General features: G+C 44.5%; 1 protein-coding gene across 2 annotated transcripts in view; it reads right to left on the bottom strand.

Moving 5' to 3' along the window:
* Positions 1–27,870, bottom strand: part of efl1 (elongation factor like GTPase 1) — a 116,409-nt gene that overhangs the window by 7,676 nt on the left and 80,863 nt on the right. For both annotated transcript variants that reach the window (XM_045225282.1, XM_041899147.2), the window contains exons 18-22: positions 21,034–21,145; positions 20,661–20,784; positions 20,254–20,458; positions 18,229–18,818; positions 16,096–16,280 (exon numbers count right to left, since the gene is read on the bottom strand). In XM_045225282.1, the coding sequence (XP_045081217.1) occupies positions 16,096–16,280; positions 18,229–18,818; positions 20,254–20,458; positions 20,661–20,784; positions 21,034–21,145 (1,216 nt within the window). The remainder of the gene's footprint in view (positions 1–16,095; positions 16,281–18,228; positions 18,819–20,253; positions 20,459–20,660; positions 20,785–21,033; positions 21,146–27,870) is intronic.

Below are 27,870 nucleotides of genomic sequence, written 5' to 3'. Positions count from 1 at the left end.
GAACTCCACCCCTCTATGGCCAATCTTCCCACGCAGCTGAAACAAATCAGGAGCTGATGAGCTGAAGGTTTGGGAAGGGAAGAGACACACTGAGGGAGTGTGTGGGGGTGAAGAGACACAGTCTCCAACCTGGGCTCTCTGGAGGACAAGAGTGCTGCACGTCCATGAGGAATATAAGGATTTGGAGATACTTACCTTTGGGAAATACTCACCTTTGGATATATGCACCTGTGGAAATACGTGTGGGACATTTGGAAGGACGTTTTGCTGGGTTGGCCACTAGCTGCAACGTGGAATACAGTAAGACTGGGGAAAAGTTATTTGAGCGAGGGAGAGTTATGATTTTGGATGTGAAAGAGACATCCCTGAACTGTTAACCCTTAAAGAGCCACCAGAGAACAGAATTGTGTTATACTTTCGTTAGTTTCCCAAGACCTTTAATAAAATCCTTGTTTTGGTTGAACCTGGTCTCCTTGCACTACTTGAGCAATCCCGCTGAAAGCTGTGTAGCCTCTCGTGACATCACAGTACCGAGATGAGATCCTCAGATCCCTTGTGAGACCATATGCTGGTGCGGTTGGCCCTGGGTTCCTCCTAATGCAAGACAATGCTAGACCTCATGTGGCTGGAGTGTGTCAGCAGTTCCTGCAAGAGGAAGGCATTGATGCAATGGACTGGCCCGCCCGTTCCCCAGACCTGATGTGACGACCCTCCCACTCTGTCTGCCGTATTCTCTCTTTGCTCTTGTTTCCTTATTAGGATGCCGGTGGGCGGAGTTGGGAGGGTCGTCAGCTACATGGGAAACACCTTGGCCGGGTGTGTCCCAGCATAAATGGAACTCTTCCACAGTCATTGAAGAGACTCTCTCCAGGCAGATACTTTGATTTTGGTTGTGATATTTTTGTGGCCTTTTTTTGGGTTGTTTGCTTTGGCACTTATCAACACTTTTCTATATTACATTTATGCAAGCAAACACTCACTTACACTACTGATTACTGATTACACACCCCATTGTTATTTCAGTTAGTTACTTTAATTAATAAATATATACTTTGAGTACTCCTTGTCTCCACGTGTCTCCCTTTTTGTTACGAACTTGAGCCGGTTCGTGACAAGTGGGGGCTCGTCTGGGATTTTGAACTGGTTGTGTTTGGGAGAACGTGGAGTTAATGTCCAATGCTGTAGGGTTTTTCTTTGTAAATTTTGTTAGTTTGTTTGAGTTTGATAGGCCAGTATTGGTTGCCTTTGGGTTTTGTACTGCGTTGGAGAGAGTACATTGGTTAGTTTCCAGTCCCTGCCCAGCCTGGAAACTCTTGCTCTACTCGCTGTTGGGACATCGGTCTGAGGTGAGTACAATCGGCTGTGTACCTCAGTGGGAGATTGGGTAGGGTAGTGACATTTGCTACCCGGAGCTATAGCTTTTTCCCCTGATAGGCTTAGTGACGTGTTTTGTTTGGGATACGTTGGGCATGGTTAAATGTTTGTTATTTTTGTGTGGTGTCAGTGGACTGAGCAGTTGTCTCGGGGGCACATCCGTGGCTTGGGGAAATCTACCAGCGTGCTGGGGGTTTAATTCCTTGCCAGCGGGCTACAGTGCGTAATTACCCACCGCGAGACTAGGGTTGAGTTATTGTAGGTTGGGGAAGCTCCATATCCCAGCTCTCTTCTGTGGTGCTCGGTGTGATTGTCATTTCTCTTGTGTCTGGTGTGCTCAGCAGAGGGGTTGAGCAAGATTATTATGATCTATATATATATATTTTTTTCTTGATTATGGCGTCTAATGTAGATGAGTTCATTCGCTTTCCATCAGAAGAACTGTTAGAATTATGTACTAAAGAACAGCTGTTGAAGGTTGCTGAACACTACAAGGTTGAAATTAGTGATAAACGCCTAAAAAAATTCTATTAGGTTAATATTGAAGGCCAATTTGATGGAGAGTGGTATTCTGGAGGTTACCACTGGGGCAGCCTCTGCTGAGGACACGTTGTCTCCCCGATATGTTACAATGACCGCTCCATCGGTTAGTCATGGTGGTCTTCTTTTTGAACAGCAGAAAGAACTGCTTCTGTTACAGCTAGAGCATGAACAAGCTAAAATGGAGCATGATCGTGTAAAATATGAAAGGGAATTGGAATTTAAACAGGATATGGAGCGTGCTAAAATCAAGCTGCAACAAGAGCGACTAGAGTTGGTTAGGGAAGGAAAGCTCTCAGGGGGAGAGTTTGCTCTGGGAAGGTGACCCAGAGTTACCTAGGGGTCGTTCCTCTTTGGTCGTAATCCAGAGACATTTGATGTTGTAGGGAATTTACGGTTGTTGCCCCAGTTTAATGAAAAGGACCCGGAGACATTCTTTTCGTTGTTTGAGCGTGTTGCTGACGCTAGGAGTTGGCCTGATTCTGATCGCACTTTGATGTTGCAGTGTGTGCTGACTGGTAAAGCGCAAGAAGCATATTCAGCTCTTAGCGTAGCAGACAGTGTTAGTTATGAGAAGGTTAAAACGGCTGTGTTACAGAGTTACGAATTGGTCCCTGAGGCTTACCGCCAACGATTTAGAACTTTAAAAAGGGATGATCAGCAGACTCATGTTGAGTTTGCGCGAATATTATCTTCACAGTTCAATCGCTGGTGTTCTGCCTCTGCAGTTATGACTTTCCAAGGGCTGTGTGATCTGATTATGTTAGAACAATTTAAGGACACAATCCCTGATCGTATAGCGACGTACATTAACGAACGAAAAATAAAGACTGTTGCTGAAGCTGCGGTTTTGGCAGATGAATATGTGTTGACTCACAAAAATGTTTTTGCAGAACCCCGTATTCGGAGTGAGTGGGGGGCGTTCGCAGAGATTTGGGCCTCGCTCGCCGAGATACTTCGGTTCCCGGGCAGAGTTTCATTCAAATAGGGTTGAGCCTGATACCCGTGGTAAAACTGACGTTGGTCAAGAGTGTCACTACTGTCAAGAATTAGGTCATTGGAAAAATGAATGTCCGATTCTTAGGTCTAGGGGTAAATTCAGTACAGGTGCTTATGGTAAATCGAGGCCTGCAGCGTTAGCCGCGCCTGTTCCACATCAGTTCACTCATGACGCATTGTCTCATGCCCGGAGCCAGGTGAAGGGTTATATTGATCCCGACTATTTACCTTTCGTTACGGAGGGTTTTGTGTCTATGGTAGGAAGTAAGAACCTAGTGCCAGTAAAGATCCTAAGAGACACAGGTGCCTCTGAATCATTTGTGTTGGAATCTGTGTTACCCTTCTCTGCGGAGACTGATTCGGGGAATAGTGTTCTAATTAGGGGAATAGGTTTGAACACTCTGTCAGTTCCATTGCATAAACTGATGTTGGATTGTGGACTGGTTAAAGGTGAGGTTGTTGTGGGGGTGCGTCCTTCATTGCCTATTGAGGGTATTGACGTGATCCTTGGAAATAACTTGGCTGGGGAGCGTGTGTGGCCTATCATGTCTCCATCTTTAGTGGTTTCCACTAAGCCGTCAATTGTAGGGATTCCTGATGAGAGTGCGCAGAATTTCCCAGAGGTGTTTTCTGCGTGTGCAGTGACGCGTTCTATGATACAGGACGACCTGGTCACGGAGCTGGCTAACGAGAATACCATAAAGAAGTCTGTTACTGTTTTCCCTGTTATCCCGTTATCTGTATCCCGCTCCGATTTAATCGAGGCGCAACGGACTGACCCTACATTAGAAGAGTTGCGGGACCAAATTGTGTCTGTGGAACAGTTGGGAGATGTCGCACAGGGCTATTTTCTCCAAGAGGAGGTCCTGATGAGAAAGTGGATGTCTCATGGTAGTTGTTTTCTGGGGGAGGCGATTAGTCAGGTTGTGGTACCAGTTAAGCTTCGTGAGTTGGTGCTGACAACTTCTCACAACGACGTTGCTGGGCATATGGGTGTGAGAAAAACCTACAATCGCATATTACGACATTTTTTTTGGCCAAGATTAAAGAGGGATGTTTCTGATTTCATCAAAACTTGTCACACCTGTCAATTAACTGGTAAACCTAATCAAGCTATTAAGCCGGTACCACTGTTCCCTATTCCTGTACTCAGTAAACCTTTTGAGTATCTGATTATTGACTGTGTTGGTCCTCTGCCTCGTTCCAGAAAGGGTAGTAATTATTTGTTGACGGTGATGTGTCAGACCACTAGGTTTCCTGCTGCCTATCCTCTCCGGTCTATCACGACTAAGTCTGTGTTAAAAGCTTTGACTCAGTTTTTCTCACTGTTTGGAATCCCTAAGGTCATTCAAAGTGATCAAGGATCTAATTTCACCTCTAATCTCTTTGGACAGGTTCTCCAACAACTCCATATTAAACACAACTTGTCTAGCGCTTATCATGCCCAAAGTCAAGGAGCACTGGAACGTTTCCATCAAACGCTTAAGTCTTTGTTGAGATCTTATTGTACTGAGATGGATAAGGATTGGGAGGAGGGGTTGCCTTGGTTACTGTTAGCTGCTAGGGAGGTTTCACAGGAGAGCACAGGTTTTAGCCCAAATGACCTAGTGTTTGGACATAAGGTGCGTGGGCTTTTATCTGTTCTCCAGGATGACTGGAAGTCTCCCGAGCCTCCTCAGTCCCTGTTATCATATGTGTGTGATTTTCGGCGACGCTTGTATGCCGCTGGTGAAATGGCTAAAGAGAAGCTATCATCTTCACAGGACAGGATGAAGAGCATATATGATCGGCGAGCTGAGCCTCGTCACTTTAGTCCAGGTGATCAGGTTCTGGCTCTGCTGCCAATTGTTGGTTCTCCTTTTCAAGCCAAGTTTCAAGGTCCATATACAGTGGTGCGCCAGTACACTGAGCAAAATTATCTAGTTGCCACTCCAGAACGGAGGAAAGCACACCAACTGTGCCATATAAATTTGTTAAAACCCTATTATGCACGTTCCTCTGAGACTGAACAGGGGGAGTCTACAGAGGACGGTAAGGCTGTTCTTTTGGCTGATACTGTTTATTCCCTGGATTCTGGTCATGCTAGGTCTGTGCAGGAGCAGGAAGATGTTTCTGGTCCCGACGATTGCATACTGCAGGGTAGATTGAAGAATTCAGAGACACTGGAGATTTTAGATAGTCTTCTTACTCATCTACCTGTTGATGGGCGGAAAGAGATGGTGGGTCTGATTCGGAGATTTCCAGGGTTGTTTTCTGATACACCAACACGTACAAACTTAATAGAACATGATATTGACATTGGAGATGCTGACCCCATTCGTCAACGGTTCTATAGAGTTTCTTCAGAGAAACTGCGTTGTCTGGATGCTGAGGTCAGGTACATGCTGGAGAGTAAAATAGCAGAGCCTTCTTTCTCCAGTTGGGCTTCTCCCTGTATCTTGGTCAGTAAATCGGATGGAACAAACAGATTTTGTACGGACTACCGTAAGGTAAACGATGTCACTAAGCCGGATTCATTTCCTCTTCCTCGGATGGAGGACTGCGTTGATCAAGTCGGCGCAGCTAAGTTTGTGAGCAAATTTGACCTGTTAAAGGGCTATTGGCAGGTGCCACTGACGAGTAGGGCACGTGAAATCTCTGCCTTTATTACACCTTTTGGTCTGTACTCGTATTCGGTTATGAGTTTCGGGCTGCGTAATGCGCCTGCAACTTTTCAGCGACTTATGAACAGGGTTGTCTCTGGTCTGGCCGGGTGCGCTGTTTATCTGGACGATGTAGTGATATATGCAGATACTTGGGAGGAACATCTGTCCCGTATTCAAGCCTTGTTCGAACGTCTGGCTGCGGGTCGTCTCACGATAAATTTGGCTAAATGTGAGTTTGCTCAGGCGACTGTTACATACCTTGGAAAGGTGGTTGGGCAGGGTGAAGTGCGTCCTGTTCGGGCTAAAGTGGTAGCTATTGATGCTTTTCCACTACCAACTACTAAAAAGGAACTGATGCGTTTCTTGGGAATGATTGGGTATTATCGTGGTTTTTGTAGGAACTTCTCTACTGTGGTCGCTCCCTTGACAGATTTGCTGAAAGCTAAGGCTGTGTACGTATGGTCTTCTCATTGTCAACAGGCTTTCGAAGATGCAAAGAGGTTGCTTACTTCAACTCCGGTACTGGCTGCTCCTCGTGTGGATTTGTCATTTACCTTGCAGGTGGATGCTAGTCATGTGGGGGCGGGTGCAGTGTTGCTGCAAGCAGATGTGGCTGGGGTTGAGAGGCCTGTTAGTTTCTTTTCCAAAAAGTTTAACCATTATCAGTTGAACTATTCGGTCATTGAAAAAGAAGCATTAGCACTTATATGGGCGCTACAACACTTTGAAGTCTATGTTGGGTCGGGTGTAGTACCTATTGTGGTCTACACCGACCATAACCCTCTCACATTTTTGAGGTCCATGAGGTGTCCTAATCAGAGGATAATGAGATGGTGTTTATTTTTACAATCTTTCCATCTAGATGTGCGGCACATCCGGGGACTGATAACGTGATTGCTGATGCGCTCTCTCGTGCGCCCTGTTCATGAATATTGATGTGACCGACCAGTGTTTGATTTTGTCATGTTCTATCTTTCCTGTTTGTCCCCTCCTAGTCTTGTGTTTTTCTTTCCTCTTAAAGGTTGCTTCCTGTGTAAAGGTTGCTGAGGTCTGGAGAGGAGGATGATGGGTGGGGCAAGTGGAGTGGTGAACATGTACAAATTGTCGGTTTGGGACGCAGGGGCTGGTACGTTGGTCCGGGGTCCTTGTTGGTCCCCGGTCTTATGGGGGGGTGTGACGACCCTCCCACTCTGTCTGCCGTATTCTCTCTTTGCTCTTGTTTCCTTATTAGGATGCCGGTGGGCGGAGTTGGGAGGGTCGTCAGCTACATGGGAAACACCTTGGCCGGGTGTGTCCCAGCATAAATGGAACTCTTCCACAGTCATTGAAGAGACTCTCTCCAGGCAGATACTTTGATTTTGGTTGTGATATTTTTTGTGGCCTTTTTTTGGGTTGTTTGCTTTGGCACTTATCAACACTTTTCTATATTACATTTATGCAAGCAAACACTCACTTACACTACTGATTACTGATTACACACCCCATTGTTATCTTAGTTACTATACTGAGACATCATGTCTCCACGTGTCTCCATTGTTCACTGATCAATTAGCACATCTACATCAAGTTGGATCACGCCTGTCCCAAGATGTCGGTTTTCCACTTAAATTTTGAGTGTGACTCCAAATCCAGACCTCCATGGGTTGACAAATTTGATTTCCATTGATCATTTTTGTGTGATTTTGTTGTCAGCACATTCAACTATGTAAAGAAAAAAGTATTTAATAAGATTATTTCATTCATTCAGATCTAGGATGTGTTATTTTAGTGTTCCCTTCATTTTTTTGGAGCAGTGTATAAACACCATGGGACCATGCAGCCGTCATACCGCTCAGGAAGGAGACGCGTTCTGTCTCCTAGAGATAAACGTACTTTGGTGCGAAAAGTGCAAATCAATCCCAGAACAACAGCAAAGGACCTTGTGAAGATGCTGGAGGAAACAGGTACAAAAGTATCTATATCCAGTAAAATGAGTCCTATATCGACATAACCTGAAAGGCCGCTCAGCAAGGAAGAAGCTACTGCTCCAAAACCGCCATAAAAAAAGCCAGACTACGGTTTGCAACTGCACATGGGGACAAAGATCATACTTTTTGGAGAAATGTCCTCTGGACTGATGAAACAAAAATAGAACTGTTTGGCCATAATGACCATCGTTATGTTTGGAGGAAAAGGGGGTAGCTTGCAAGTCGAAGAACACCATCCCAACCGTGAAGCACGGGGGTGGCAGCATCATGCTCTGGGGGTGCTTTGCTGCAGGAGGTACTGCTGCACTTCACAAAATAGATGGCATCATGAGGAAGGAAAATTATGTGGATATATTGAAGCAAAATCTCAAGACATCAGTCAGGAAGTTAAAGCTTGGTCGCAAATGGGTCTTCCAAATGGACAATGACCCCAAGGAAGGCTACCCGAAACGTTTGACCCAAGTTAAACAATTTAAAGGCAATGCTACCAAATACTAATTGAGTGTATGTAAACTTCTGACCCACTGGGAATGTGATGAAAGAAATAAAAGCTGAAAGAAATAATTCTCTCTACTATTATTCTCACATTTCACATTCTTAAAATAAAGTGCTGATCCTAACTGACCTAAGACAGGCAATTTTTACTAGGATGAAATGTCAAGAATTGTAAAAAACTGAGTTTAAATGTATTTGGCTAAGGTGTATGTAAACCTCCGACTTCAACTGTATATACACACACACACACACACATACAGTGGGGAGAACAAGTATTTGATGCACTGCCGATTTTGCAGGTTTTCCTACTTACAAAGCATGTAGAGGTCTGTAATTTTTATCATAGGTACACTTCAACTGTGAGAGACTGAATCTAAAACAAAAATCCAGAAAATCACATTGTATGATTTTTAAGTAATTAATTTGCATTTTATTGCATGACATAAGTATTTGATCACCTACCAACCAGTAAGAATTCCGGCTCTCACAGACCTGTTCGTTTTTCTTTAAGAAGCCCTCCTGTTCTCCACTCATTACCTGTATTAACTGCACCTGTTTGAACTCGTTACTTGTATAAAATACACCTGTCCACACACTCAATCAAACAGACTCCAACCTCTCCACAATGGCCAAGACCAGAGAGCTGTGTAAGGACATCAGGGATAAAATTGTAGACCTGCACAAGGCTGGGATGGGCTACAGGACAATAGGCAAGCAGCTTGGTGAGAAGGCAACAACTATTGGCGCAATTATTAGAAAATGGAAGAAGTTCAAGATGACGGTCAATCACCCTCGGTCTGGGGCTCCATGCAAGATCTCACCTCGTGGGGCATCAATGATCATGAGGAAGGTGAGGGATCAGCCCAGAACTACACGGCAGGACCTGGTCAATGACCTGAAGAGAGCTGGGACCACAGTCTCAAAGAAAACCATTAGTAACACACTACGCCGTCATGGATTAAAATCCTGCAGCACACGCAAGGTCCCCCTGCTCAAGCCAGCGCATGTCCAGGCCCGTCTGAAGTTTGCCAATGACCATCTGGATGATCCAGAGGAGGAATGGGAGAAAGTCATGTGGTCTGATGAGACAAAAATATAGCTTTTTGGTCTAAACTCCACTCGCTGTGTTTGGAGGAAGAAGAAGGATGAGTACAACCCCAAGAACACCATCCCAACCGTGAAGCATGGAGGTGGAAACATCATTCTTTGGGGATGCTTTTCTGCAAAGGGGACAGGACGACTGCACCGTATTGAGGGGAGGATGGATGGGGCCATGTATCGCGAGATCTTGGCCAACAACCTCCTTCCCTCAGTAAGAGCATTGAAGATGGGTCGTGGCTGGGTCTTCCAGCATGACAACGACCCGAAACACACAGCCAGGGCAACTAAGGAGTGGCTCCGTAAGAAGCATCTCAAGGTCCTGGCGTGGCCTAGCCAGTCTCCAGACCTGAACACAATAGAAAATCTTTGGAGGAAGCTGAAAGTCTGTATTGCCCAGTGACAGCCCCGAAACCTGAAGGATCTGGAGAAGGTCTGTATGGAGGAGTGGGCCAAAATCCCTGCTGCAGTGTGTGCAAACCTGGTCAAGACCTACAGGAAACGTATGATCTCTGTAATTGCAAACAAAGTACCAAATATTAAGTTCTGCTTTTCTGATGTATCAAATACTTATGTCATGCAATAAAATGCAAATTAATTACTTAAAAATCATACAATGTTATTTTCTGGATTTTTGTTTTAGATTCCGTCTCTCACAGTTGAAGTGTACCTATGATAAAAATTACAGATTCTCTACATGCTTTGTAAGTAGGAAAACTTGCAAAATCGGCAGTGTATCAAATACTTGTTCTCCCCACTGCACATACATACATACATACATACATATACAGTACCAGTCAAAAGTTTGGACACACCTACTCATTCCAGGGTTTTTCTTTATTTTTACTATTTTCTACATTGTAGAACAATACCCAAGGCATCAAAATGATGAAATAACACATATGGAATCATGAAGTAACCAAAAAAGTGTTAAACAAATAAAAATATATTTTAGATTTTAGATTCTTCAAAGTAGCCACCCTTTGCCTTGATGGCATTCTCTCAACCAACTTCATGAGGTAGTCACCTGGAATGTATTTCAATTAACAGGTGTGCCTTATTAAAAGTTAATTTGTGGAATTTCTTTCCTTCTTAATGCGTTTGAGCCAATCAGTTGTGTTGTGACAAGGTATACAGAAGATAGCCCTATTTGGTAAAAGACCAAGTCCATATTATGGCAAGAACAGCTCACATAAGCAAAGAGAAATTACAGTCCATCATTAATTTAAGACATGAAGGTCAGTCAATCCGGAAAATTTCAAGAACTTTGAACGTTTCTTCAAGTGCAGTCCCAAAAACCATCAAGCGCTATGATGAAACTGGCTCTCATGAGGACCGCCACAGGAAAGGAAGACCCAGAGTTACCTGTGCTGCAGAGGATAAGTTCATTAGAGTTATCAGCCTCAGAAATGGGCAATTAACTGCACCTCAGATTGCACCTCACAGAGTTCAAGTAACAGACACATCTCAACATCAACTGTTCAGAGGAGACTGTGTGAATCAGGCCTTCATGGTCGAATTGCTGCAAAGAAACCACTACTAAAGCACACCAATAAGAAGAAGAGACTTGCTTGGGCCAAGAAACACGAGCAATCGACATTAGACCGGTGGAAATCTGTCATGTGGTCTGATGAGTCCAAATTTGAGATTCTTGGTTCCAACTGCCGTGTCTTTGTGAGACGCAGAGTAGGTGAACGGATGATCTCCGCATGTGTGGTTCCCACCGTGACGCATGGAGGAGGAGGTGTGATGGTGCTTTGCTGGTGACACTGTCAGTGTTTTATTCAGAATTCAAGGCACACTTAACCAGCATGGCTACCACAGCATTCTGCAGCGATACACCATCCCATCTGGTTTGCACTTAGTGGGACTATCATTTGTTTTTCAACAGGACAATGACCCAAAACACACCTCCAGGCTGTGTAAGGGCTATTTGAACTAGAAGGAGAGTGATGGAGTGCTGCATCAGATGACCTGGCCTCCACAATCCCCCGACCTCAACCCAATTGAGATGGTTTGGGATGAGTTGGACCGCAGAGTGAAGGAAAAGCAGCCAACAAGTGCTCAGCATATGTAGGAACTCCTTCAAGACTGTTGGAAAAGCATTCCAGGTGACTACCTCATGAAGCTTGTTGAGAGAATGCAAAGCTGGCATCAAGGCAAAGGGTGGCTACTTTGAAGAATCTAAAATATATTTTGATTTGTTGAACACTTTTTTGGTTACTACATGATTCCATATGTGTTATTTCATAGTTTTGATGTCTTCACTATTATTCTACAATGTAGAAAATAGTAAAATTAAAGAAAAACCCTTGAGGTGTGTCTAAACTTTTGACTGGTACTGTATATATATTATAGAATACATAATAAAAGTAGTGTCTCTTCTGCTTGGCGATTCATGCAGTGTGACATCAGGTCAGACCGTAAAGCTGTCTACTAGGCCTGTGTGTGTGGTGTCTCTTCTGCTTGGCGATTCATGCAGTGTGACATCAGGTCAGACCGTAAAGCTGTCCACTAGGCCTGTGTGTGTGTGTCACCAGGCTGCACACGCTCATTAACAACGGCCAGCGCTCTTGGCCAATTAAATTAGCTGACCTGGAACAATAACCACTTAAACCCCCAGACAGACAGGCGGGCAGGCAGACGCGCGCACACACACACACACACACACACACACACACACACACACACACACACAAAAGAAGAAGCACATAATACACATCACATACAGTTCCTTCGGAAAGTATTCAGACCCCTTGACTTTTTCCACATTTTGTTAGGTTACAGCCTTATTATAAAATGAATTAAATTGTCCCCCCCCTCATCAATCTACACTCAATACCCCATAATGACAAAGCAAAAACAGGTTTTTAGAAATGTTTGCCAATACAAAATCTTTAATAAAACGGAAATATCATTTACATAAGTATTCAGACCCTTTACTCAGTAGTTTGTTGAAGCACCTTTGGCAGCGATTACAGCCTCGAGTCTTCTTGGGTATGACGCTACAAGTGTGGCACACCTGTATTTGGGGAGTTTCCCCCATTCTTCTCTGCAGATCCTCTCAAGCTCTGTCAGGTTGGATGGGGAGCGTTGCTGCACAGCTATTTTCAGGTCTCTCCATAGATGTTCTATCAGGTTCAAGTCCGGACTGGCTGGGCCACTCAAGGACATTCAGAGACTTGTCCCGAAGCCACTCCTGCGTTGTCTTGGCTGTGTGCTTAGGGTCGTTGTCCTGTTGGAAGGTGAACTGAGGTCCTGAGCGCTCTGGAGCAGGTTTTCATCAAGGATCTCTCTGTACTTTTCTCCGTTCATCTTTCCCTCGATCCTGACTAGTCTCCCAGTCCCTGCCGCTGAAAAACATCCCCAGAGCATGATGCTGCCCCCACCATGCTTCAGTGTAGGGATGGTCCCAGGTTTCCTCCAGATGTGACGCTTGGCATTCAGGCCAAAGAGTTCAATCTTGGTTTCATCAGACCAGAGAATCTTGTTTCTCATGGTCTGAGAGTCTTTAGGTGCCTTTTGGCAAACTCCAAGCGGGCTGTCATGTGCCTTTTACTGAGGAGTGGCTTCCGTCTGGCCACTCTACCATAAAGGCCTAATTGGTGGAGTGCTGCAGAGATGGTTGTCCTTCTGGAAGGTTCTCCCATCTCCACAGAGGCACTCTAGAGCTCTGTCAGAATAACCATTTGGGTTCTTGGTCACGTCCCTGACCAAGGCCCTTCTCCCCCGATTGCACAGTTTGGCCGGGCGGCCAGCTCTAGGAAGAGTCTTGGTGGTTCCAAACTCTTCCATTTAAGAATGATGGAGCCCACAGTGTTCTTGGGGACCTTCAATGCTGCAGACATTTTTTGGTACCCTTCCCCAGATCTGTGCCTGGACACAATCCTGTCACTGAGCTCTACGGACAATTCCTTCGACCTCATGGCTTGGTTTATGCTCTGACATGCACTGTCAACTGTGTGACCTTATTTAGACAGGTGTGTGCCTTTCCAAATCATGTCCAATCAATTTAATTTACCACAGGTGGACTCCAATCAAGTTGCAGAAACATCTCAAGGATGATCAATGGAACTGGATGCACCTGAGCTCAATTTCTAGTCTCATAGCAAAGGGTCTGAATACTTATGTAAATAAGGTATCTGTTTTTTGTTTTTAATAAATTTGCAAAAATGTCTAAAAAGCAGTTTTTGCTTCGTTATTATGAGGTATTGTGTGTAGATTGCTGAGAAAATATTTTTATGTAATCCATTTTAGAATAAGGCTGTAAAGTAACAAAATGTGGAAAAAGTCAAGGGGTCTGAATACTTTCCGAAGGGGTCTGAAATTATTGCCCCCCCTTGATAAAGATGAGCAAACATGACTGTATAAAACAAATTATAAAAATACTGAGCTACACAGTACATTGTATTAGGCTTGGGAGGTATCCAGATTTTCAAAATGTCATACTGTTCTTCTGCCATCCTGGGATTTACGGTATTACCGGCATAGCACACAAGGGGGCGCAAAGAGAAGAAAAAGCCCATTGGGCCTCTATTACCGGAATGCTAACAAACTTAGCACAAGTAATAGCGAAATCACATACACTCTGTTAGCTAAATGCTAACGAGCGAAAACGAACGAACTAATTGCAAATATAGGCAAATCCAGCTCATAAAGTTATACATGCATAGCTAGTTACCGAATGTCATTTTCGATGAATGTGGACATTTACAAGCGTAAGTGAACAAGAGAAATTGTGAAAATGAACAAAATGTGTACACGGAGCAGAGTGGAGAAGAATGGAGGAGGAAAAAAATGCTAGTAGGAAACAATGGCAGCTGTACAGATAACCGAGCTTTTTGACTTTTAAAACACAGCAGAAAGCATTTATAAGATATCTGATGTCAAACATTTAGTAGGGATTGCATACATGTGTAACTTCATCACCTCGTGCGCCGTACAACAGAGACTTGTCGATAGAACGCTATGGACTCACCAGCTCCACTTTCTCTTGTTGTGCTCTTTACAATGAACACGTGACTGGCTCAACTGTTCTGGGAACTATGGTAACCTTCATCATGTAAAATAATGTGACAGGTGAAATGAAGAACGCAATCTGCTTTATCTCCTAACATATTGAACAAGTTGACTGCAGGTAATAACTTACAAAGTAGCTATAAATATTAAAATGTATTGAAAAACTTCAAATAAATATTTTTGAAGGTATTGAGAAACCCATCCCTTGGCTTTTTTCTGCAAAAATATAATTGGGAAATTATATTATTTTATACTAATACAACTGCTCAGATAAAGAGACCCTGTTTTCAAAACCTCACCTTGTGAGGATAATGGCACTGAGCCTTTTTCTAAAATGTTTTATGAGTTAGAGAATACATTGGGAGGGATCTAAGACCATTCCTTCATACAGAATCCTTCCAGATCCTTCATAACCATTGTCTGCGCTTATGGACTGCCCTCGTCAATTCAAACCACTGGTTTTCAATGGGTTTCAAGTCCGGAGACTGATGGCCATTGCAAAATGTTGATTTTGATGTGTGCTTGGGGTTATTGTCTTACTGGAAGATTCACTTGCGGCCAAGTTTCAGCCTCCTGGCAGAGGCAACCAGATTTTGGGCCAAAATGTCCTGGTACTGGGTAAAGTTCATGACGCCGTTGACCTTAACAAGTGCCCCAGGACTAGTAGAAGCAGAATAGCCCCATAATATCTTAGATCCACCACCAGTTTGTACAGTAGGTATGGGGTTCTTTTCAGCTAATGCATTCTCATTACGACGTCAAACACACCACTGGTGTGTGTGGCCAAAGAGCTCACACATAACTGAAGACACAGATATTTGCATAAAAATATTAACATGGGTGCTAAAAACATCCATGCCAGTTCAGTCATTTATTGTAAGGCACCTCAGAGTCAGGCCTCCCAAATTGAACCCCATTTCCTATATAGTGCAGTACTTTTAGCAAGGGCTCTGGTCGAAAGTAGTGCTCTATATAGGGATTAGGGAATAGGGTTACCAGGTCAAAAGTAGTGTACTATATTGGGAATAGGGTACTCGGGTCAAAACTAGTACTCTATATAGGAAATAGGGTGCCCGAGTCAAAACTAGTGCTCTATATAGGAAATAGGGTGCCCGAGTCAAAACTAGTGCTCTATATAGGAAATAGGGTGCCCGAGTCAAAACTAGTGCTCTATATAGGAAATAGGGTGCCCGGGTCAAAACTAGTACTCTATATAGGAAATAGGGTGCCCGGGTCAAAACTAGTGCTCTATATAGGAAATAGGGTGTCCGAGTCAAAACTAGTGCTCTATATAGGAAATAGGGTGCCATTTTGGATGCAGACATAGAAAAGACAGTTGTTTGAGGTTTCAGTGTCTACGGTCCACAAGTTCAGAAAAGGTCTAATGAATTGACCTGCCTACAAACAGAGATACATTTTCACAGATCCGATACCTGTTCTTTAGTTACAGGGTCTGGTTTCATGACCAGGTTTTGAGGTGGGTTTTAATATACCATGTTTTTTTTACCCCTTACCCCTTTCAGATATAAACAAGAAGGTATACGGAATATTTTTGTCAGTATATGAAAGGGGTATAATAAGGATGAGCCAGAGATTGTCAGAGAAGTCATGTATTGATGTCAATGGGAGACTAGTTAGGATTCACCCCATACTGAGTTCTAGAGAGACAAGGGTGAAATAAACACTGATCCTATTTCAGCATTGTGATTTCCTTTATTCCTTTATTTATGAAGCCATTCAATTATTAAGAGCTAAAAATAAAAGCACCTATTTTCAGACTGATGACCTGGCCAGATGGCATGGAGTGAGCCTGGCATGTGTTTGTGTGTGCATTTGTATGTGTGTGTGTGTGTGTGTGTGTGTGTGTGTGTGTGTGTGTGTGTGTGAGTGAGTGAGTGAGTGAGCGTGTGTGTCTGCACAAGGAAGCACATGACTGGGTGTATGTGTGTGAGCCTCACCTCCCAGTGGCTGAAGACCAGTTGTGGACTAGCCAATCCACTGGTCCTTTTGCGTATCTCGTCTGCGAATCCGAAGCTCTCGGCCACAGGAAGGACCGCCTTGATGATGAACATCTCCGTCCCCTCCTTCATCTCCTCCTGTAACACACGGCCCTCTCTCTTCCCCAGGACCCCGTACACACGACCTGGACACACACACACACACACACACACACACACACACACACACACACACACAGATTTGCACATACAGAGGCACACCAACAGGACAATTAGTAGAAGTGGCTTAACATGTGTACTCTGTCCATGTGAACAGTGTGGCTGGCTATACACAGTCTAATCAGATGATTGTTTGTATGAAACGATGTGGTCAATCTAATCGAACTATGTATACAATCTATTTATATGCATGATCTAATCAAACTATTGATTACATCTAAAAAATGCACACGATGTAATTGAGGTATTGATCAAGTCTATTTCTCCACTAAATGGTATAAGACCTTGTAGTGAAGTAAACATCTATTTTAATATACATCATGTAATTAAAATATGGATCACATTCATCGATACTAATGAAACTAAGTTTTCCTAGTGGGGGTATATAGAGCGGAGAGCATTGGTATTCACAACAAGCTATTAGAAGAGCTTGACAAACGACCCATTTAAAGGGATGCTAGCATTGCAAAAGTGAGTAAAAATAAATATTGTTTCTGAAATGGGCTTCATAATAACACACTTCATTCTGGTGATTTGGCTGGCTGAGCGCTTTTTCTGGACATGGATGTGACTGCTAAACATGCTGTTCAGATATGGTTTATTATCTGTTTATTGATTATCCCCAACATAAGTTGGGCAAGGCTAATTTTAATCTTAATGATGACCAAAAGTAGTGCACTATACAGGGAAATGGATGACATTTGGGACGCACCCTTAGAAAACAAGAGTTGGTGATCATTTACACTACACTCCAAAGACAAATGTTAGAATATTTCTCGAGCATGGATAGTAATAATGGGGGTGGTTACCAGGCAATATTTTCTGTTAATAAATATCAACCAATACTGTATCATCATGAATGTTTTCTCTACATTTTAGTGGATGAGTTAAGAGATTTGGGATGGGATAATATACAGTGGGGAAAAAAAGTATTTAGTCAGCCACCAATTGTGCAAGTTCTCCCACTTAAAAAGATGAGCGAGGCCTGTAATTTTCATCATAGGTACACGTCAACTATGACAGACAAATTGAGATTTTTTTTCCAGAAAATCACATTGTAGGATTTTTAATGAATTTATTTGCAAATTATGGTGGAAATAAGTATTTGGTCACCTACAAACAAGCAAGATTTCTGGCTCTCACAGACCTGTAACAACTTCTTTAAGAGGCTCCTCTGTCCTCCACTCGTTACCTGTATTAATGGCACCTGTTTGAACTTGTTATCAGTATAAAAGACACCTGTCCACAACCTCAAACAGTCACACTCCAAACTCCACTATGGCCAAGACCAAAGAGCTGTCAAAGGACACCAGAAACAAAATTGTAGACCTGATTTTCTGGATTTTTTTTCTTCTCATTTTGTCTGTCATAGTTGACGTGTACCTATGATGAAAATTACAGGCCTCTCTCATCTTTTTAAGTGGGAGAACTTGCACAATTGGTGGCTGACTAAATACTTTTTTCCCCCACTGTATAATATTACTAGTCCAATGGACTCCTATCACACTAGAATGTGAGTTTTGTGCAGCAACTTCACCCTCCACCTGGTGTTACATTCTTGGTAATTTAGTTGTCATGTCGTGGCTTGAATGTCCTGACAAGATGTATCACAGTCATTTGTATCTTGAATAAAAGTTTATATATTTCCCTCAACCTCCTGTGTGGTTTATAATGCAGTAATGCCTCCAGGAAAGATTGAAGAAGCAGACTTGAAGGGGTGTGTGTGTGTTGTGTTTTAGCTATTTACCTAAGACATCAGTGGTTAGTTTGTGTTTTGCCCAGTGTGTGTTCTATCGTGTGAGTCTGTGTGTTCTATCATGTGTGTGTGTCTGTGTGTTCTGCCGTGTGTTTGTATGTTCTATCGCGTGTGTGTGTCTGTGTGTTCTATCGTGTGTGTACTGCTAAGCCTCTTACCTAACACCTCTGCTGTAGCCATTATCTCACAGGTATACATAGCAGCCATGAGTCTCTGAGGTTTGGCCTGGAACGCGTGTCGACAAGCCTCCTTCACAGCAGCTATGAGCTGGCCAGAGAACGGCCCGTAGCAGTCCACTAGCCCGGCCCCAACCTCCGCCCTGCGTCTCCCCTGGCTCGCCCCAGCCACGGCACCCTCTGCCTGGGGAGGCGTCTCACCCACTACCCCTGCCTTGCCTGAGGCCTCCTGCTGACCTCCAGCCTCACCGGGGCTTTCGGAAATGGACGCTGATGCATCATGGGAGTTGGCGTCTTCTTCAGTCACAGACTCCAGGTGGGTCCCCTGGGTGGGGAAGTTAATGTCCCATCTCTCCACGGAGAAGCAGACGCCCATGAGGGGCTCCTCGCACATGGGACCAGAGAGGGTGGCGAGCTGGAAACCGCTGACAACGCTGTTGTCAAAGTCTCGGATGGAGCCAGCCTCAGCTTTCTCCCCTCCCTCATTCTCTCCCTTCTCTCGTTCGAGGCAGTGCCACACGGACGGTCTCTGGTACCCCTCTACGCTGTTCAGTAGGATGTTTGGTCCATACCTAATAAGAACAACAAGGCCGTATTAATTACCATGAAATACCTGCATAGCAAACCATTTCATCTCATATAAAATAACACAAAATGTCATCCCATATGAAATATCCTGAAATACCTGCATACCATCCCATCCCAACCCACATGAAATACCCTGAAATACATGATATAAACAAAAGTATGTGGACACCCCTTTACATTAATGGATTCCACTATTTCAGCCACACCCGTTGCTCACAGGTGTATAAACCGAGCACACAGCCATGCAATCTCCACAGACAAACATTGGCAGTAGAATGGCCTTACTGAAGAGCTCAGTGAATTTCAACATGGCACTGTCATAGGATGCCACCTTTCCAACAAGTCAGTTTCTTCACATTTCTGCCCTGCTAGAGCTGCCCCAGTCAACTGTAAGTGCTGTTATTGTGAGGTGGAAACGTCTAGGAGCAACAATGGCTCAGCAGCAAAGCGGTAGGCCACACAAGCTCACAGAACCGGACCGGCGTGTGCTGAAAAAAATGGTCTGTCCTCGGTTACAACACTCACTACTGAGTTCCAAACTGCCTCTGGAAGCAACGTCAGCACAATAACTTTAGTCGGGAGCTACATGAAATGGGTTTCCATGGCCGAGCAGCCGTACACAAGCCTAAGATCACCATGCACAATGCCAAGCGTCGGCTGGAGTGGTGTAAAGCTCGCCGCCATTGGACTCTGGAGCAGTGGAAACGCGTTCTCTGGAGTGATGAATCACGCTTTACCATCTGGCAGTCCGACGGACGAATCTGGGTTTGGCGGATGCCAGGAGAACGCTACCTTCCCCAATGCATAGTGCCAACTGTAAAGTTTGGTGGAGGAGGAATAATGGTCTGGGGCTGTTTTTTATGGTTCAGGCTAGGCCCCTTAGTTCCAGTGAAGGGAAATCTTAACGCTACGGCATACAATGACATTCTAGACGATTCTGTGCTTCCAACTTTGTGGCAACAGTTAGGGGAAGGCCCTTTCCTGTTTCAGCATGACAATGCCCCCGTGCAGAAAGCGAGGTCCATACAGAAATGGTTTGTCTAGATCGGTGTGGAAGAACTTGACTGGCTTGCACAGAGCCTGACCTCAACCCCATCGAACACCTTTGGGATGAATTGGAACGCCGACTGCGAGCCAGGCCTAATCGCCCAACCTCACTAATGCTCGTGGCTGAATGGACGCAAGTCCCCACAGCACTGTTCCAACATCTAGTGGAAAGCCTTCCCAAAAGAGTGGAGGCTGTTATAGCAGCAAAGGGGGGACCAACTCCATATTAATGCCCATGATTTTGGAATGAGATGTTTGACAAGCAGGTGTCCACATACTTTTGCTCATGTAATGTACCTGCATACCATCCCAACCCATATGAAACACCCTGAAATACCTGCATACCATCCCGTCTCAACCCATATGAAATACCTGCGTGGTCCGAAGGCCCATATCCGGTCCACTGCGTTCCTCCACTTCCTCCCCTGCAGCAGGGCCTCCAGCCTGCTCTTCATCCCCATCAGGGCATCCAGGGTCCGGGTACTCATGTCCAGGGTCCTCCCCTCCCTCTGGGCCTGACCTGCCTGCTCCAGGGTCCGGATCAAGTCAGCACTATCCTCCAGTAGAAGAGTCACCTCTACACAAAACAGGACACTTTATGATCAGGATCAGGGCCCAGATTCACAAAACCTTCTTAAGAAGAAATGTCTTCTTAACTGCCATTTTTCCCCTTAACTATAGACTTAAGAAGAAAGTTAAGTCTGACAACAACAAACATCAACACACACTGACAAACCCACACACACCCTCACAAACTCAACCACCCAACTCTCTTTCACCTTCGGGTAGCGGTATGGCCCGTACCCCCACGGTGGCCTGTCTGTTGGGGGTGGTGAGGGTGACCAGGCCACTGGGGTCCAGGTGCAGGGTGTCTGACTCTTTCACCTGGTGGAGCACAGCCACCTACGCGCACACACACACACACACACCACACACGAGAACACACACACGAGAACACACACACACACACAGGAGAGTAGGGTTAGATAGTTGTAAGTCGCTCTGGATAAGAGCGTCTGCTAAATGTCTAAAATGTAAATGTAATAGTGCACATAGATTGCTGCTGCATCTTCAGTTGTAGTACACTACTAGTATGTGGGGTGTCGTTTGAGATGTCAACAGATCTGTTAAAAGATACACACACACACCCACCTTCTGTTGTTTCCCCAGGTCTTCATTGACCATGTCCACTTTGGGTGGTCTGATCACGGTCTCTCTGAATGGGATGATCGGCTTGGAGGCACTGATCTCAATCTTGGCAAACCTGGAGGATGAGAAGAACACAGAGACTCAGATATCGGGTTCCCAAAACTCTGGGAAATGTCCAAATATTCCCAGGTTTTCCAGAAATCCCACTTGGAAGATTCCTGGAATCAGGCGTAAATAAGCAGACATTCTGGAATCCTCCATCCTGGATTTCTGGAAAAACTGGAAAAAAGTTAGTGGAATTTTGTAACCTTACAAAGATGTGTACAGTCGAGAATGACACAAGTATTGGTCTTCACAAAGTTTGCTGCTTCAGTGTTTTTAGATATTTTTGTCAGATGTTACTATGGTATACTGAAGTATAATTACAAGCATTCCATAAGTGTCAAAGGCTTTTATTGACAATTACATTAAGTTTATGCAAAGAGTCAATATTTGCAGTGTTGACCCTTCTTTTTCAAGACCTCTGCAATCCGCCCTGGCATGCTGTCAATTAACTTCTGGGCCACATCCTGACTGATGGCAGCCCATTCTTGCATAATCAATGCTTGGAGTTTGTCAGAATTTGTGGGTTTTTGATTGTCCACCCGCCTTTTGAGGATTGACCATAAGTTCTCAATGGGATTAAGGTCTGGGGAGTTTCCTGGCCATGGACCCAAAATGTTGATGTTTTGTTCCCCGAGCCACTTAGTTATCACTTTTGCCTTATGGCAAGGTGCTCCATCATGCTGGAAAAGGCATTGGTCGTCACCAAATTGTTCTTGGATGGTTGGGAGAAGTTGCTCTCGAAGGATGTGTTGGTACCATTCTTTATTCATGGCTGTGTTCTTAGGCAAAATTGTGAGTGAGCCCACTCCCTTGGCTGAGAAGCAACCCCACACATGAATGGTCTCAGGATGCTTTACTGTTGGCATGACACAGGACTGATGGTAGCGCTCACCTTGTCTTCTCCGGACAAGCTTTTTTCCGGATGCCCCAAACAATCGGAAAGGGGATTCATCAGAGAAAAGGACTTTACCCCAGTCCTCAGCAGTCCAATCCCTGTACCTTTTGCAGAATATCAGTCTGTCCCTGATGTTTTTCCTGGAGAGAAGTGGCTTCCTCTCTGCCCTTCTTGACACCAGGCCATCCTCTAAAAGTCTTCACCTCACTGTGCGTGCAGATGCACTCACACCTGCCTGCTGCCATTCCTGAGCAAGTTCTGCACTGGTGGTGACCCGATCCCGCAGCTGAATCAACTTTAGGAGACGGTCCTGGCGCTTGCTGGACTATCATCTGATCACTCTTCATAACATTCTGAAGTATATGCAAATTGCCATTCATAAAAACTGAGGCAGCAGACTTTGTGAAAATTAATATTTGTGTCATTCTCAAAACTTTTGACCACGACTGTAGTGAGGAGATGGAAATACTCACATGCAGCCACACAAATAAAGTTGGCCTCCCTGAGGGAGTACAAGCAGGACAACCTATGCATTGCAAATGTGCTGTATTACTTACTTCGTACGAGAGCCAGAACAAACTAAACAGAGTCCTACACATACAGTGAGCGAAAAAAGTATTTGATCCCCTGCTGATTTTGTACGTTTGCCCACTGACAAATAAATTCTCAGTCTATAATTTTAATGGTAGGTTTATTTGAACAGTGAGAGACAGAATAACAACAAAATCCAGAAAAACGCATGTCAAAAATGTTATAAATTAATTTGCATTTTAATGAGGGAAATAAGTATTTGACCCCCTCTCAATCAGAAAGATTTCTGGCTCCCAGGTGTCTTTTATACAGATAATGAGCTGAGATTAGGAGCACACTCTTAAAGGGAGTGCTCCTAATCTCAGTTTGTTACCTGTATAAAAGACACCTGTCCACAGAAGCAATCAATCAATCAGATTCCAAACTCTCCACCATGGCCAAGACCAAAGAGCTCTCCAAGGATGTCAGGGACAAGATTGTAGACCTATACAAGGTTGGAATGGGCTACAAGACCATGGCCAAGCAGCTTGGTGAGAAGGTGACAACAGTTGGTGCGATTATTCGCAAATGGAAGAAACAGAAAAGAACTGTCAATCTCCCTCGGCCTGGGGCTCCATGCAAGATCTCACCTCGTGGAGTTGCAATGATCATGAGAACGGTGAGGAATCAGCCCAGAACTACACGGGTGGTTCTTGTCAATGATCTCAAGGCAGCTGGGACCATAGTCACCAAGAAAACAATTGGTAACACACTACGCCGTGAAGGACTGAAATCCTGCAGCACCCGCAAGGTCCCCCTGCTCAAGAAAGCACATATAAAGGGCCGTCTGAAGTTTGCCAATGAACATCTGAATGATTCAGAGGAGAACTGGGTGAAAGTGTTGTGGTCAGATGAGACCAAAATCGAGCTCTTTGGCATCAACTCAACTCGCCGTGTTTGGAAGAGGAGGAATGCTGCCTATGACCCCAAGAACACCATCCCCACCGTCAAACATGGAGGTGGAAACATTATGCTTTGGGGGTGTTTTTCTGCTAAGGGGACAGGACAACTTCACCGCATTTGACGGGGCCATGTACCGTCAAATCTTCGGTAATAACCTTCTTCCCTCAGCCAGGGCATTGAAAATGGGTCATGGATGGGTATTCCAGCATGACAATGACCCAAAACACACGGCCAAGGCAACAAAGGAGTGGCTCAAGAAGAAGCACATTAAGGTCTTGGAGTGGCCTAGCCAGTCTCCAGACCTTAATCCCATAGAAAATCTGTGGAGGGAGCTGAAGGTTCGAGTTGCCAAGCGTCAGTCTCGAAACCTTAATGACTTGGAGAAGATCTGCAAAGAGGAGTGGAACAAAATCCCTCCTGAGATGTGTGCAAACCTGGTGGCCAACTACAAGAAACGTCTGACCTCTGTGATTGCCAACAAGGGTTTTGCCACCAAGTACTAAGTCATGTTTTGCAAAGGGGTCAAATACTTATTTCCCTCATTAAAATGCAAATCAATTTATAACATTTTTGACATGCGTTTTTCTGGAATTTGTTGTTGTTATTCTGTCTCTCACTGTTCAAATAAACCTACCATTAAAATTATAGACTGATCATGTCTTTGTCAGTGGGCAAATGTACAAAATCAGCAGGGGATCAAATACTTTTTTCCCTCACTGTAAAGGCACATATGTAACTTAAGAGAGTGCTGAAAACTTTCACGTCCGTCTTTTTATTTTCCAAAACAATAACACCTGTCAGATATTATTAGGCTCTCCGTCCATGCTGAGCCACGCACAGCATATACAGTATATTCAATCATAACTCACCACGCACACACGAGCGCGCGCAAGCACACACCCCTTCAAGTCTGCTTCTTCAATCTTTCCTGGAGGCATTACTGCATTATAAACCACACAGGAGGTTGTTGAGGGAAATATCTCAACTTTTATTCAAGATACAAATGACTGTGATACATCTTGTCAGGACATTCAAGCCACAACACGACAACTGCAGGGCGGCAGGTAGGCTAGCGGTTAGAGCGTTGGGCCAGTAACGGAAAGGTCGCTGGTTCGAATATCCAAACCGACAGGGTGAAAAGATCTGTCGATGTGCCCTTGAGCAAGGCACTTAACCATAATTGCTCCTGTAAGTCGCTCTAGATAATAACATCTGCTAAATGATTAAAAAATCTATATTTAAAAAAACTACCAAGAATGTTACATTAGGTGGAGGGTGAACTTGCGCCTAAACGCTGATCTTGGGTCAGTTTGGCATTTTCTCCACTAATGGTTAAGGTTAGGATTGGGGGAGGGGAAGCTGATCCTAGATCTGTACCTAGGGGAAACTTCACTTCTTCCGTTTTCTGCCTAATGAACACAACCCTCGCCTGGTGAGGCCAAGCTCCAGGTCTGGTTCTCCCATAATATGATGTCATTAGGTCATCACTGCTAAAACACTCAGAGGGATACAGAGAGGGTCAATTTAGGATAAGAAAACAAGTGTGTGCCCCAAATGGCACCCTATTCCTATAGTGCACTACTTTTGACCAGGGCCCATAAAGCTCTGGTCAAAAGAAGTGCACTACATAGGGGAAACGGTTACATTTGGGACAGGTACACTGTCTGTCACTACCTGTGGAGAGAGAAGAGTTGATGTATCTCTACCGACAAGACCAACAGCCAAGTACCGTCAAAGTTTACTGACACAAACAGGCAATCCCTTGTCTGATCCTGGGCCACTGTGTCCATCCTAAACGGTCTGTGTGTGTCAGTGTGTGTGTGTGTGTCAGTGTTTGAGCTGAGAGACGTCACGACTTGCGTCCCAACACACAGAACCAGCTCATCTCGTTACCCAGCGTGTGACCTTATAACCACACACACACACACACACACTCTCTCTCTCACACACACAAACGTGCGCACACACACACACACACACACACACATCAACACACACACATGCGCGCGCACACACATGCTCTCTCTTTCTCACACACACACGGAACGGGCACATATAATCCAGTTAGAGCCAGCCCAATACGAAAACAGGGCAGAAAACAAGTCATCCTCTCTCCCTTCCTCTCTCTCTCCATTCCTCCCTCTTTCTCTCCCTCTCTCTCCTTCCCTTCCTCTCTCGCTGATGTTTACTAGAAGCATGTCAGAAGCGCTGGAGCGTTCCCTGAATCCGACGTAGACAGCAGACAGTGAGGTTGTTTTATTCTGGGTGCTGTGGGTCTTCATTCTTTCTTTAGATCTCACTAAGACTTGGAATGCATCCCAAATGGCACCCCATTACCTATATAGTGCACTCCTTTTGACCAGAGCTCTATGGGTCCTGGTCAAATGTAGTGCACTATAAAAGGACTAGGATGCCATTTGGATTAGAATGTGTTCTTCCAACAGAGCAGATGCACTCTGAACGATGCTTCCAGACTTAACAATGTTTCGCTTAATAAGTAATAACTCCTCAAGCTGGGAGATAAGATGACTTATTCAGTGGGGGAGGAGAAATACGCACATCCAGTAGTCAGGTGCTAGACGGAAACAAAACTAATAAATTACCCGACAAAGATCATCCTATTCCATATGTAGTGCATTACTTTTGACCAAAAGTAGTGCACTAAATAGGGAATAGGGTCCAATTTGGGATGCAACCGTTGTCTGTCTGTGCGTCTTGAATAAATCATAGAGTTGTGGACATGAATAATTTTTTATCACAAATTCACACCGTGTTGAAACTGAGGAAAATATGGTTATGTCCCAAATGGCAACCTATGGGCCCTGGTCAAAAGTAAGTAAGTAAACAAGCAAGCCTTGGATAAGTATGCCTCGTCTGAGCCAGAACGGCCCACAGTTGGTCCTGTTCCAAAGTAGTGCACTTAGGGAATATGGTGTAGCTTGAGACGCAGCCTGTGTACACGTCTCCATCCTTACCACTGTTGATTTCACAGCCTCTTTCATAACCCTCTCCTTCTAATCATTTGTAGATTGTAAAACCATAACTGCGCATACAGGAAATGGTTTTATTGCTGCGTGTGTGTGTACATGTTTTCCTACATTATCAGGACCAGAATGTCCTGACAAGGTAAGATAAAACATTTTTTTAAGTCAGGACTTTTTCCATGTCCTGAATTTGTTAGAATGCAATTTTAGGCTTAAAGGGTTAGGTTGTGTGTGTTTGTGTGTGTAAAGCTGTGTGTGTTTGTGTGTGTGAGCATGCACATATGTGCATGCATTTGTGTGTGTGTGTGTGTGTGTGTGCATTAGTGAGCAGAAATAAACAAAAGTTTGACTGGTTCACCCCAGCTTAACTTAGTCAGGATCAGTTGACTTGGCAGTTTACCCATTTTCCAGGGCAGAGGGACAACCCTGGCGCTCTTCCGGCTTCAGAACCCTGGCGCTGTGACATCACAGTCCCACGTGCCACGTGAGTGGCTAAAACGGGCTTGACCTCTTTCTGAGCGCCGTGAGCTAGAGAGTGAATGGCCACGGGCCAGTCTGCTTGTGTGTGTTGTTGTGATGTGATGTCACAACGGGGTCAGTCGGCTTTCACAGCCAACACTCCTCCCCTTCCTTTCCTCTGTCCTGCCCTGCTCATTGCCCCGACTGGCTGACTGACTGGCTGGCATATTTTCAAACACAAAATAATAATTGCAGTCATCCCCTGATTAAATGCAGTGGGGACCATAGAGATACATGTACAGTCGTGGTCAAACGTTTTGAGAATGACACAAATATGAATTTTCACAAAGTCTGCTGCCTCAGTTTTTATGATGGTAATTTGCATATACTCCAGAATGTTATTAAGAGTGATCAGATGAATTGCAAAGTCCCTCTTTGCCATGAAAATGAACTTAATCCCCCAAAAACATTTCCACTGCATTTCAGCCCTGCCACAAAAGGACCAGCTGACATCATGTCAGTGATTCTCTCTTAACACAGAGAGTGTTGACGAGGACAAGGCTGGAGATCACTCTGTCATGCTGATTGAGTTAGAATAACAGACTGGAAGCTTTAAAAGGAGGGTGGTGCTTGAAATCATTGTTCTTCCTCTGTTAACCATGGTTACCTGCAAGGAAACACATGCCGTATTGCTGCTAGTATGATTACACCTAAATCAACCATTTATCGGATCATCAAGAAATTAAAGGAGAGAGGTTCAATTGTTGTGAAGAATGCTTCAGGGCGCCCAAGAAAGTCCAGCAAGCGCCAGGACCTTCTCCTAAAGTTGATTCAGCTGCGGGATCGGGGCACCATCAGTGCAGAGCTTGCTCAGGAATGGCAGCAGGCAGGTGCGAGTGCATCTGCACGCACAGTGAGGCGAAG

This window comes from Coregonus clupeaformis, chromosome 15, assembly GCF_020615455.1.
Source record: "Coregonus clupeaformis isolate EN_2021a chromosome 15, ASM2061545v1, whole genome shotgun sequence".
NCBI classification, from domain to species: domain Eukaryota; kingdom Metazoa; phylum Chordata; class Actinopteri; order Salmoniformes; family Salmonidae; genus Coregonus; species Coregonus clupeaformis.
This window is presented reverse-complemented; position numbering and strand designations above follow the sequence as displayed.